Raw genomic sequence first — 13,919 nt, 5'->3', positions numbered from 1 at the left:
TATAGTTTTGGTGTAGTTCCAACATTATTAATTTATAGAGGTTTCACTGTAATTAACCCTTTATGTTAACTTCTCTTCGTTTTAAAATTTAACATTTTTATTTTTGTTGTAAATTTTAGCATTTTCGTTTGAATTTGATGATCTGTATATGGAATATCTAATTTACATGATTTGAGTGGAATATTCTGAAAGAAGAAAGGAAAAGAAAAACAAAAAAAAAATTAAAGGTAAATTTGTACTAAATATTATTTCCATGGAAGTGTACATAAAAACGGTTTGGATAGGTATCCATAAAAATATACAATTTCTCAAACAAAAAGTAAAGTAATACAGTTTAATTATATAACTGAAAAGTTCTAATAAAAATGAACCAGCCTATTATTTTCAAGTGTTCTATAAGGTTTTAATGAGTTTCTTTATATTAGAATTTCATCTCATTGTTCCTTTTTTCTTCCCAATTTTTTTTGGAGACTCATATAAACATCTTTTAATGAAGGTGCTTTTACTGATCCTCTTTCTAAGAGAGCGGCTTTCGTGTCTTTTAGAGAGTCCTCTATTGCATCGCAAAGCTTGTGAGGACTTGGTATGGCTGTAGAATCAACCCCTATCGAAATCACCATTTTTTCCGCATAACTTAGGAAATGTAGTGTTAATCCCTATAATATACATAAAAGAGAATATTAGTATATGAGAATATAAAGAGAAGTTGAAGTTGATGTTAATAAGTATAAAAATTCCACTTTTCCGCTCCTTGTATACGTACATGAGAGTGTCCATAGACACTTGGAGCAATGTAGGCAATGGGGTGGCCATGGAAGCTGATTTCATCCATAGGGCCGATCATGTTTGAAATGACTGTCGTCGTGTTCAAAAAAAGTCGTTCGACTAATATTGCACCTGCCTACGAATGACAAGTGGTCTACGTAAATTCCTAACATTTTAGAGCTCAGTTGATAAATTCAATTTGTATACCTTTGCTCCAAAAATATTGAAGACTAATTTTGTACTTGAATATATCAAAGCAGCAAGAAGTGAGTTCTTGCTTCGATCCATATTGGATTTAGCCTTCGATAGGTACACCAATGGATTGGTTTCTGAGCCGGTATATAAAGGGAAATAGATAGAGCTGAAGTAGTTTCCCCATCTGCATTTCGAGTCTTTAGCCGTCATATCTGCTAATGGCTACATACATGTTTTAACCTTGTGTCACAATAATTTGGTTTATATATGTGAACATTTGGTTAATAAACTCTAGTTGTGTAGGTTTCTAACCTGAATCCCAGTGTCTGGCCTTAAGTTTACTAAAACACATGCTGTAAGTCGTATATTACCAGGCATATTATTTAGATAGCGTGAAATAGCAGCCTGTGTAACTCCAAGCAAAACATCGTTGATAGTCTAGAAATAAACACAAAACAATTAGAAAACCCTTATATTTATTTTTATTAGAGCATCTCTAACTCATAACATTTTTATTTTATAATAATATTTAGAGTCAATTATATTCTAATCCATTGCTATTTTTTCTTTAAAATGTAGATTTCTTTTCTTTTATGGGAAGAAATCTCACTACTGAGTTTACAAAAAAAAAAAGAAATCTCACTACTTTTACTTTATATTTAAAGAAATGTTATTATAAAAATCTAATATATTTTGATCTGCGTGTCCGCGCATATGTATTTTCAAAATATGTTGGTATTTATATTTCATGTCATTATTATATATCATATATGTGTCATTATATAATTAATTATATTTTATACATACCATCATATAAATAATCATATAATTAATAATATTTTATACTTTTTATCATATAAATAATCACATATATTATATTTAAAAACTTAATGTGAAATATAAAAACCATATTTTATTGGTGGTTGAAATTGAGTTTTGTATTGACTTTTTATTATATATATTGAAAACATTTTTTATAACGGTTATTGAAAATATTTTAGTAAAAATAATTTTTTTAATATATGTATATTTTTGAATCAATCTTAAATTATTATTTTGATTTTAAATATGTATATAAAGTTTAAAATTTTATGATTAATTTAGACAAAAGATGTTTTAAGTAATTAGATTGGGCTAGTTTTCTTATATTTTAAATCTAGCCAAATAGATAGTTTCTCATAATATAATAAACTTCCATTTTTTTTAATAGCATAAGCCATTACTTTTTTTAATATACTGATATTCATGTTTCCAAACAACATTATATTTCTTTTTAATATTACTATCCATGTTTTCAAATAATTCCCAAAGGTAATTCAGTTTTAATAATATATATAGATATATTGAAAATATTTTTTATAACAGTTATTCGAAAATATATTAGTAAAAATCAATTTTTTGAATTTATGTATATTTTTTTAATCAATTTTGATATTAGTCAAATTTTTTTATTTGAAATATGTATATAAAGTTTAAATTTTGTTTTGTGGTTATTTTAGACAACAAATGTTTGAGCTAATTAGATTATGTCATTTTTCTATATTTTAAATCTGGTTCATATAGATAGTTTCTAATAGTATAATGAATTTTCAAAATTTTAATAACATAAGCCCATTATAATTGTTTTTAATATATTGTTATCCGTGTTTCCAAAAAACATTATATTCTTTTTATACTCCTATCTATATTTTAAAATAATTCTCAAATGTAATTCAGTTTTAATAATTTTTTTTTTCAATATACCGTTATTTATGTTTCCAAAAAAAATTATGTTTTCTTTTTATATTACTATATTTATACTTAAACAATTCTCAAATGCAATTCAGTTTTAATAATATACATATTATTAAAACATAATTTTTACTGGTATTGTGCCTTTAGATTTTGAAGTTACTTACAAAGAAATGTCGTTCTCTTATATGGATTTTTTTTTATTTTTTCGCATACTCAACCAATGATATTCTCCCTCGTTTAAACCATTCCGAAACCTTTGACTATATTAAAAGCCCATCGGATCTAACCTATGAAGATACAACTAAGGACTATCGCATATTTTTTTAGAGAAATTTTCAAAAATACCATTTTGATGGTACCATTAATCCTTAACCCTAAACCCCCAGCTCTAAACCCTAAACCCTAAATATTCAACTCTAAGCCTTAAATCCTAAACTCTATACCCTAAGTTCAATACCATAAACCCTAAAACCTCAATTATAAATTCTAAACCCTAAACTATATACCCTAAACCCTAAAACATTAAATCTAAACCCTAAATCATAAACCTTCAAATCTAAACCTTTTATTAAAACTGGTGGTAAAAGTGGTTGGTGTAAACATGTAAAGTAGTACTATGAAAATAGTATTTTAAGAAATTTCCCTTCTTTTTAATATTATTATTACTTTCTTTATCAGAGCCCAATAATCTTAACTATGCAAACCTTATTCTTTTTTTCTTTGAAAGCATAAAGAGTTAAACCCAAATCTATTAACTGGTCTGGACCAACAGGGCACTTATCCTCTAGTGGAGACCACTAGATCACCACAATGTGGTTGCAAACCCTATTCTTTTGCTATTTTTCTTTCCTTTCCTGTTTTTTTGACATGTAAATGGTTTGAGACTAAGTTTCGACTTCGGTGGCTAAGTTTACGAAATCATTAGATGAATATTTGAATCAATACGATGAATAATCTTTTTCTATATAAAATGTTTACTAAATTCCTTTATGTCCGATTTAAATTTTGAAAAAAAAAGTTTGTGATATTGGTCCTCCAAAACATATAAAACAACTATTACATAATTCCTTTTTGCAACTAACTATTAAATATTTTCTTTTAAAAACATATTATACTAAAATTAAGGTACAAAATTTTAAAAATAAACAATCTCCGCATTTTCTTTAAAAAATTGTTAACAAATATAAAGAATTTACACATGTTTTTTAAAAATTCAAATATAAATAAAATAAATACAAATACAAATGAAAACTTCTACTGTTAGAAATTATCATGTATTTATAAAATTCTTTGTGTTATTTTACAATAAACACACAATAAATATTTATAAAATTAAGCATTGAGTTCAGACTATGATATAAGTATATCGTAAAGGAAAAGAAGAATGATCCGAAGTGATGTCAATCAACTAAAACCAGTAATTAAGGACAACCTATATGGTAAATGCATTATAATAATAAAAGTATTTAGATATTCGTACCATCTTAAAATTATAACCAAAATGTTAAACTCCGCACTTTAAAGCGCATCTCAAAATCTAATATACATTATAGCAAAAATCATCTTTATTATAAAATACTTAAAATAGCAAAATGTATTAAAGATAGTATTATAGCTTATCCTACCTGAAAACTGAAAAGAGAAGCACAACTATTTCAACACTATCTTATTATTGAGGTAAAGAAATGGGTTTGAAAAATGAGGTAGACAAAAACTTTAAAACCCTTTTAGGCTCCTCAATTTTGGTACCAACTCTAAACCATGCCTTTTATTGGCATCAGTGGAAGTTTGTTGACAAAAAGCTACTCAATTATCACTTCCATTTTAATGAGTTTAATATTTTATTTATATTAAAATAATAAAGTATATTAATTAAATAATTTATAAAGCCAACTCAAAAACTTACCATGTTCATAACTTCTTTGATGAGTCTTATGTCATCCAACGAGACAATTCGGTGGCAAAATTTCTTCGGATTACTCTGGATACTCATATCGCCTTTTAGATGTGTCTTCGTATCCTTCAAGAACAAAGCAATCGCAAGGGCCATCAAGATATCCACGAAAGTATTCCAAATCAGTCTCACTGATGAAAAAACCTCTAGTACCGACCTTAAGAACCATGAGGTTTTTTCGTTCGGCACAATTTTACGTCTGGTAAGAACAGGGGTAGTAGAAGCAGTGTTCCCGTTTGATGTCTTCTGAGTACATGCGACTAAGAGAGACATGAGGGATGATCCATCTCCTAATGAATGGTGAGATCTTATCACACAGACAGCCTCTGCATCAGATGTTTTGACGTTGAGGATGTGAATATCCCATAAAGGTTTCGATTTATCAAGAGGAAGCATAGTGAGACGTGTAACGTAGCCCTCAACGTAACTTTCTCCATCTTCTCCGATCTCGTTCGAGTCCATATCTACTATAAACACATGGTCCTCTATGTTGACTTTAGTCTTAACCCAACTCAAACCATCATCTGACTGTGAAAATTGAAAACACTATTAAATCAAATCCATTCTAATCGTCTTTTGTATATATAGTATGACAAGTATTTGTTACCAGAAAAAAGAATATTTGTTACCAATTTGCTTGAGAAACGAGGATGTTTAGAAACATTATGGTTCAAGCCACTTAGAATGACGTCAGCATTGATCTTGATTTTGCAACCGATCATGGTGATGATGCAGCAGCTGGTGCCTGGCGACTGGAATACACGCGCCATTGGGCTGAGCGGTTCTCCGTCTTCGTCCCCCACCGACATCGTCTATTTACTCTTATCCTCACCCCTCATTTGTGACTCATACCTACTATTGATTTAAGATTTTTTTTTCTGTAACACCTATTATTGATTTAAGATGTCGTATAAATTTTGTTTTACAACGTCAAAAGCATGCCACACCCACACTAGATTATTGCGTCACGCTACGATCTATAACCTAAAACAATATATAATAATAAAGCTGATATATATAAAAAATTGTGATCTTGTGTGTCAAGATTTTCAAGTTTTTTTAATAAAACACTTTCACGTGTATGGTAGTTTCGTATTAAGAGTACTTCCAAGAGATGAGCCACAGTAGATTATTGCGTCACGCTACGATCTATAACCTAAAGCAATATAATAATAAAACTGATATATGAAATTTTTTTAATCTTGTGTCAAGATTTTCACGTGTATGGTAGTTTCATATTAAGAGCACCTCCAACGGTCATTCCCCTAAATATCTTAGAATTAAAAGAAGAGAAATTACTCAGAATAGAGCACATCATTCTAGTAATTACTCAAATAATTCAACTAACTTAGTAATTACTAGAAGGAAATCCGAGATGGTGTATTTTACTTAAAAACCAACCTTTGAAGCATTAACCACAAATTTGCCATTACCTTTTAATTTCCCATTTAATAAAAAAAATAGATTTTTATCAAAAGAAATAAATAAAATTAAAAACAAAAAGCTCTGTTCTTTTCTAGTTTACGACAAAACTCAGAACACGGGTTCTTCTTCTCTAGTTTGTGAAGTGAGAGAACCTCCATCAAAGGAGGTCCGACAAATCTTTCTCCGAGACCTCTTTCTCCATTCTTCATTACAGTCTCTTCCACTGTGTATCAGCGTCATCTCTTTCCTCTTCCATCACAACTCAATCTTGCCGGAGGAGATTGTTGAAGAACTCGATCCGCCATCAATTCTCTGTTACTTGATCAGTGAGACCCAAATCGAAGGTAATTCTCTGTTACTATATCGGTCGGATTGATTGCAAGTTGACCCTAAATCCCAAATTGAAAATTTGAAACCCTAATTTCTAAATTGAAAAATTGATTTCTTTTTTGTTTGTTTTTAGATAAACTTTCCTGTGAGTTAAAAAAAAAAGACAGACTTTTCTGAAATTGCTTGATTTTGAAAACCCTAAATCCCCAATTTCCTTTATCCTTCGATAGTAAATATTTTCAAACTTAGTATGGTTCTTTTGTTTGTTCTATTTGCTTCCTGTGATATTATGGTTCGTGCAGATATTATAATGAGTAATAATGTCACCTTCTGTTCATAACTTCACGATTTATTTTCAAACTGAATATTTTCAAATTGAGTAAATATTTTCGAACTTAGTAAAATTTATGTTGTGTATTCTTGTTCTATTTCTTATGTTTGTTCTATTTGCTTTTTTAAAGGAATGGCCTCATCTTCGGGTAACAGGAAGTATCCTCCGCGGCTTTACCAGATTGGTAAAACACCGAATCAAAATAGGAGCATGAACCACAGTTGTTTTCTAGGCAACTTACAAACGCTGAGAGAGAATGTCGGCGAAGACGTTTGGGACGAGTTGAGGGAATCAGCTGTAGGTGTGATTATCAAGCTGAAGGAGTTGGATTACACTTGGTCCGCAAAACATGTTCATTACTTTCTCGTGAATCAATTGGCAGTTCAGAGCAGTCATGAAGTTTGGTCTTTGATAGTAGACCAGCCAATGAGGTTCTCTTTGTATGAGTTTGGAGATATTATCGGGCTGAATTGTGATCCCTATGACACTGAAGAACAGTGGGATGTGGCTCATGAAGATTTTTGGTTGAAGATGAAAGCTCCAATTTCTGAAGGACCCAAGTTGAATGAACTTCAAGCGCTTTTTTCGGTCATCGGAAACTGGCCTAGAGAGGAGCGTGTAATGGTTGGCTTGTTGTGTCTACTATCCATTGGGATATTTGGCATTTCAAGCAATAGTAGAATACCTCTGCATTTGGCGAAAAAGGTGATGGATCCAGCAGCTTTTCAGCGCTATCCATGGGGTCGTGTAGGATTTACCAGCCTTGTGGATTCCATAAAAATGGTGACATACGAAGTTGGGAAGAGCTACACACTACATGGTTGTGTTCATGCTTTGCTCATTTGGATATACGAGTCTATGCCAGGTCTAGGAGAGTTATATGGCAATCGGATAGAGGAAGCTGAGGTTCCACTTCTGTCATGGCATGGTTCTCGTCAGCGTATCAACTTCCCAAACTTCTGTGCACAAGAAAAGAAAAAATATCAGAAGGTGTGATTATTTTCTTTTCAATTCTCTGTCTTATTTTTTCTACTTATTATCTGTTGTACTTTACAATGCAGATTCGTGTAAGGCATATGATTGTAAAAGCAATGGAGGATAGATATCCGAAATGGGGTGAAGATGAACCCCATCAGGATTTGGATAACATGATAGTTGACATCCTCAATGATCATCTAAACGATAAGTTTTGGGATGTCGTACCATCTACCAAGCCCCTGAAGAGAAAAACTCATGTCACTGCACCTAGTGTTCCCGATAGAGTGGATGAGAGCCCCTCCACAAAACGAAAGAGGGAGAAAGAAACTGCTCCAGAAATGGTATGTATCAAGTGTTATTGAACATTTTCGTTTTGTTTTACTATCTAAACTGTTTTGGTTTGTGAGTTTTGAAGGAAGAATCTCATACTGATATGCCCACCATCAACATCACAATACAAAAGTTGCTTGAGGCTGTTAACAACTTGAGTGGAAGACTAGAAACCATAGATGTTAGTGTAGCTGAAAGGGTTTCTAAGACATTGGAAGCTTCTGTACAAGCTCAGATGGAAGCTAGAATCGGTTTATTTGAGACTGAGTTCAAGAACAAGATGGCCATATTACAGGAAGAAATAAAGGTTCTTAAAGGGAAGGATAATGAAAAAACTCCATCCGCTGCCGGCAACTCCAAAGCACACGATGAAGACGACGCTTGTAGCAACACAATGGTATGTTTACACTGTCAGCTAGTATTTTTTATGCACAAAATACTTACTGTTTTTTTCTTATACTTGACAGTCATGGATGGTTCAGACAAAAAAAAGTTCTGTTGATGGTTTGCCAATACAACGTGTCACTAAAAAGGAGAAGAAGAATAAGAAGACAATCCCGGTGAAGGAATCTTCAGACGTGTCTCCAAAGCATGTTTCGAATCGTAACTCTGGCCCACGTCAAAATTGAATGAGCGCAAATCGGCCATACTCATTGGAGAATCCCTTTCTTCAGTCTTTCGTGCATAAATCATCTTTTTACAAGATCCATGAACCTCTTCTACATGGTTTGGTGGAAGCCCATATGTAGTAAAGTCTTCGTCATCAGTTGTTGCTCCATCAGAATCATCACAGTAATCGAATCGGTCACCCTCTTCGTCTGTATCTTCTTCGTCTTCACCCATACAGTCATCTCCTTCCATGGGTTGTTTCTGATTTTCGCCAGCTCCTTCTCCAAATCTTTTTTTCACTTTAAACTCTACACATAGCCGAATGTTCTCGAGTTTGCAAAGACCCAAGAATGCATGAAACTGTCTATCGTTTCCTATTTTCACAGGTGGTGTGTTGATGCTTTGATTGTGTAGATTCTGCTTCGGAATAAGGTACCTCAGTTCCAAGTTGTTTTCTGCAAAATCAACTCCATAATCCTCAAATATGATTTTCAAAAAATCCTCAAATCGAGTGTCCTCATCCGCAGCAACTATTATGGTACCTCGATCATTATCTACTTCAAACAACCACTTAGTTTTCTCAACTTTCCACTTCCCCGAGACAAGAATCATGTGCTCCATTATTCTCCAATCAATGTGAATTAAAGGACACTGTTGTAGATCTCCATGAAAGTAGAGACAAAATTTATGAATGAGAGGTAAGAGGAAGAAGAAGACGACGACAAAAAGAAGAACGTAAACCTAAAACGTGGTCTAATATGATTCTTAAACTAGAAGTTTAAATTAATTTAAACCAAAATTTAAAATTAATTTAAACCGATTTCTATTAAAATTAAACCGATTTTAATTAAAACTAAACCGAAATATTTGGGCACTTGACCACAATTTCGGGTGGATAAATCTGCCACAATAAATTTGTCTTACTCTCGTAATTAGAATTTGTCTTATAAATCTGCCGTCAAAGATGGCAAATTAAAAAATCGGCCACCACATGAAAATAAAAGTCGACCAGATATTTAAATCGAACAAACATATCTGCCATAAAAAAATATGTCTATTACCCATTAAAAATCGGCCTGCCTTATATTTAAATCGATCTTAAAAATCTAACTGATACGATATAAAACTGCCACTTTAAAAAAATTTGCCACTACATTCGATAGACTAAAACCGATAAATCTATTGACAACATTAAATCGGACAGATAAATCAGCCATATCAAATAAATCTGTTGTCACTTAAAAGTCTGCTACCAAATAAACAGCAGATTTAAATTTAACAGCAGATTTAATTAACAGATTTAAATTACGACAGATTTGTTTTTTGTTCAATAAATCTGCCGTTAGAAATTTTTCTCAAAATTTAAATGGCAATTTTGTAATATAGATTTTTATGACAACTATAAAAAAGGGCATTTTTGACCATAAAAATAATTTAGTAATTTTAAACTTTTATGACTTATTCTAGTAATTATTCAAGTAATTTGCCTCCTTCTAGTAAACTTCCCTTAAAAGAAATTAAGAAATAGAGTGGAAAGTATTTTGCAAAAGTAACTTTTTTGTTTTCCCAAATGAAATATATTGAAAACATGAACGGTAGTTCCAAATATACAAAGCAACACCACCAAAAGATTTAGAGCATGTTTATTGCAATAACCCTTAAGAGGGTTCTTAGTCAATATTTAGTATTAGAATTAAGAGTTTATGTTAAGAAACACCTATTTTTAGTCCTCCAATGGTAGTTTCTTAAGTTAATGATTCTTAAAAAAATTAAATTATTAAACATTTTTTATTGAAACTAAACAAGATCAACAAGAACATTTGAAACAATGAGAAAACAGAATAAGATCAACACCAGAAACATTTGACCATTTCATTCAACCTACGAACTTCAAACACATTTTATATAACACTTACGTGCACACTGTGAAGCAATTTTGCATGTTCTCATCTTTAAGTCTTGCCTAACTACTAAAACCTGTGATCAGAAGAAGCCCAAATCAGTTTCACAAATGTTCTGACTTCTGATCGTATCTTCTAATGTTGAAACGTGACAACATTCAAAACTTTCCACCATCGTTTTATAGATTATGCATATTTCTTTGATAGGTATATATCAGCTCATATTATATCACTAGGTTTTGTATAAGATCATACTTGAGTTACGATGCTATACTCAAAAAAAAAAAAAATCTGAGAGACTATGACCAGATTAGAATATGGATAAACAAACCATTTTGAGCTCTTTATCACTGCCACTGCTTGGTAGTGAACTTTGGTTATGGATCTTACTTGACAAAAGTCTGCTCTTTTTCACTGGTAACTTCACTTGCTGTGACAAATCCACCAACATACCAATGATGAAACCTATCACAACCCCTGGTATCAGATTCTATGCTTTAAAACTCCCAGATATTGACTTCCTCTCCTGTTTCTGAACACATTTACCGAGTAAAAAACCCACAAAATTTCAAAACAGTAAAAACGAGTAGTAGAATTTGTGTAGCCTAAACCACCATCAAAGAACGTCTCATAAGAACAAAGATAACAATCAAATAAACTATCTTGAGAAAGAAACAGATTAAATGCCATCAAACTTAACAAAGTTTTCATCTTTCCACGAACAAAAGCGTTTTCTAACCTCAGAGAGAGTTGATAGAAGGGAAAGAAAGAGAGACGAGAAGCTCTCTGCTATTGCCTGCGAATCCTTCTCCACTGTCGCAAGTTTTCTCAAAATCTTCCGCCGCTGTTTTGATTCGATCCACATTCCTCTGCCGCCGACGAAGAATAGCCATCATGAGCTTCAGCACCGGCATCCATTTTCCCGGTAGTTAATTCCGGTGGCTACTTGATACGGAAAGAAACCGAGAGAGAGAGAAAGAAAGAAGAAACGAGACACCTCTCTTCTAGCCAATTGATTTGTGACACATGCACACTAAGAGACGTTGCTTGGCTCTCCTAATTAAGATACACCTCTTGTGTTTTTTTTTTCTTTTCTTTTCTTTTTAATCATAATTAATCTAAGAAACTCAATTAAGGTTCCGAATGGTAACGGACCGTCCGCCCCACACCGCAGTTAACAGTAACAAAAATCTCTACATATACCACATATCTATATATTTTTATAACTGTCAAAACCGTCGCAGTTAAACCGCTTGTCCCGCACCTTTCAAACCGTAGTTACCAATCGGACACCAATAAACATGCTCTTAGCACAACAACGTTAAGATCAAGTATCAGTAGAGAGACCCATAACCGTACCATCATATAAAAACAAACAAAAGAGTCCAAATGAAGACAGGCCCATGCGAAACAAGGTTAGGTTACGTGTTGAACATTTGACAGAGGTGGTACACACGCCCTGCAAAGAAGCAAATTTTCTTCAAACTTGCACGTCATCCCCGGAACTGCTAATCGGATTATCACCGGAAACGGAAACAGAAAATTAAAACATCTCGCCGTCAATGTTATCATGAATTGAAAGCGCCAATATCTACAACGACTTCAGTTGTAACGCCCGATCTCCATCACCAATCAAACTGTGTACAGAGCGACCAAGCTAATTAAAACCGAATCTAAATTTTCTTCGCTTCAAACAACTTCCATCAAAACAACCACAACCCAACAAATAATTTTCCTTGATTGAAACACAAAACATCTTTATATATAAGAAAGAAAAGACGTTGTGTCCTTCAAAGAGGAGATGAAAGAAATATCATGTGACAACCCGTCCTGTCCGTCGGACCCCTGGCTCACAGTCCTGTAGGGCACTGACACCAACCCCTCCATTATGAGTTCTCATTAACTTCATAATTAGGTTGTTGGTGAGTCTCGAACCAAAGACCTCACCCTTTAACAACTCTCCCACAGGATAAGCTGCCACCAATTGATCTGTAACATCCCGAGTTGTGATATAAAGAAAGGTTTAAGAGAATTGATTTGGCTACTTATGTCACCAAAGTTGACTTATCTTTTCTGTCACACATCCATTTAGAACTCCAGAGTTAAGCGTGCTTGGGCTGGAATAGTAGGAGGATGGGTGACCAATCGGGAAGTGATTCACGATACCATGTAAGTGAGGCCAAAGCATGGAGAAAGGTCTGGTGGTGATTACAGGGTCAGTAAACAATGATTTCAATCCTTGAAAAATTTAACGACCGACCGTCGGATGAGATGGAGCACATGGGCCGAGAGAGCGGATGTGGGTGGCCCATTAGCCGTGGGCGGGTCGGAGCGTTACATATCATATGTTGAGATCGGCTTCAATGGAAACAAAAAGAACATGGAAGCGAAGGTAGAACCAGAACCGGAAGATAACCAGTAGTAAGTCAGCAATGTCACAAGGATAACAGCGACCGTCACCGGAGTCAAGTGCCGGTTTATCACCTAAGAGCAGGCGATACAACCAGAGCTAATAGCTGAAAGCTTTGTCAAAGAGAACATAAGCTACTGGAGCCAAAGCCAGCCGTCTCTCGTGAAGAAGGTGCGATGCTGGAGAAGAAACCCAACATGGACAGAGTTCCGCCTAAAAAAACCGACCTGATATTTTTCTCTGTGTTTTCTCTGTATAAGATAGATGAGAGGAAACAGAGGAGAAGGAAAAAGAAAATATAATCATCTTTTGCAGAAGTAATTTTAGGATGGCTTCTAAAACTATAAGAACATCAGCAGTGGCCAGAGATTGCCTCAATTTCTCAAAGGAAAAAATTTATTATTTTTTAATTATTATTTTTTGTTTTATTTTTTTAGTGTGGTGTGTCAATTAAAAAAGAACAGCTGTAATATGAGTTTCTTTAACGTAAAGGTACGTTCCTCAAAGACCAATCATTTCTCATTTAGTGGGCGAAGATTGTAAATAGAGTCTGACCACCATATGGGCCAGGCCTGCGATTTTTGTCCGAACCGAATGGGCAGAACCGGACCGAACCCGTTTTTTTCGGTTTTCGGTTCGGTTCGGTTTTCAATTCGGTTCAATTCGGTATGGGTTTGAAAATTAATTCGGTTATCGGTTCGGTTCGGTTCGGTTTTCGATTTTTTAATCTAATTCATATCTGAATTAGGATTAAACCAGATATGTTTCAGCGGTTAAGCGAGTTTTAGTAAGATTTGTGTTGAGTGTTTTGAATCGAAATTTTTGTTTGAATCGAAGTTTGTAATCAGAATCCTTATTTCTGTTTCGAATCGAATTTATATAAATCTCTATTTCCAAAAAAAAAAAGAGATTTGTGTTGAGTGTTTTGATCCTATAGTGGATTGATGTAATCCTCTT

General features: G+C 33.4%; 2 protein-coding genes across 5 annotated transcripts; one reads left to right on the top strand and one right to left on the bottom strand.

Moving 5' to 3' along the window:
- Positions 1-221: 221 nt before the first annotated feature.
- Positions 222-11,574, bottom strand: LOC108852153 (wax ester synthase/diacylglycerol acyltransferase 7-like). Of its 4 annotated transcripts, none has more exons than XM_057006758.1 (9): positions 11,292-11,574; positions 10,884-11,084; positions 10,568-10,628; positions 5,278-5,503; positions 4,601-5,176; positions 1,273-1,398; positions 973-1,182; positions 764-901; positions 222-656 (listed from the first exon to the last, which is right to left on the bottom strand). In XM_057006758.1, the coding sequence occupies exons 4-9, from the start codon at positions 5,455-5,457 to the stop codon at positions 435-437; spliced, it is 1,452 nt and encodes a 483-aa protein (XP_056862738.1). In that variant the 5' UTR covers positions 5,458-5,503; positions 10,568-10,628; positions 10,884-11,084; positions 11,292-11,574; the 3' UTR covers positions 222-434. The 4 variants fall into 4 exon arrangements, 3 of the variants coding, with proteins under 3 accessions (XP_056862738.1, XP_056862739.1, XP_018481159.1); XM_057006759.1 differs by having other exon boundaries at positions 10,884-11,078; XM_018625657.2 differs by having other exon boundaries at positions 10,884-11,017.
- Positions 5,988-10,626, top strand: LOC108850644 (uncharacterized). The gene is made up of 5 exons (XM_057006757.1): positions 5,988-6,417; positions 6,865-7,724; positions 7,796-8,053; positions 8,128-8,439; positions 8,510-10,626. Exons 2-5 carry the CDS (start codon positions 6,867-6,869, stop codon positions 8,669-8,671), a joined length of 1,590 nt encoding a protein of 529 aa, XP_056862737.1. The 5' UTR covers positions 5,988-6,417; positions 6,865-6,866; the 3' UTR covers positions 8,672-10,626.
- Positions 11,575-13,919: the final 2,345 nt, after the last annotated feature.

Source organism: Raphanus sativus, chromosome 4, assembly GCF_000801105.2.
Source record: "Raphanus sativus cultivar WK10039 chromosome 4, ASM80110v3, whole genome shotgun sequence".
Classification (NCBI taxonomy): Eukaryota; Viridiplantae; Streptophyta; class Magnoliopsida; order Brassicales; family Brassicaceae; genus Raphanus; species Raphanus sativus.
Note: the sequence above shows the minus strand (reverse complement) of the source record. Positions and strands in the feature narration are given on the sequence as shown.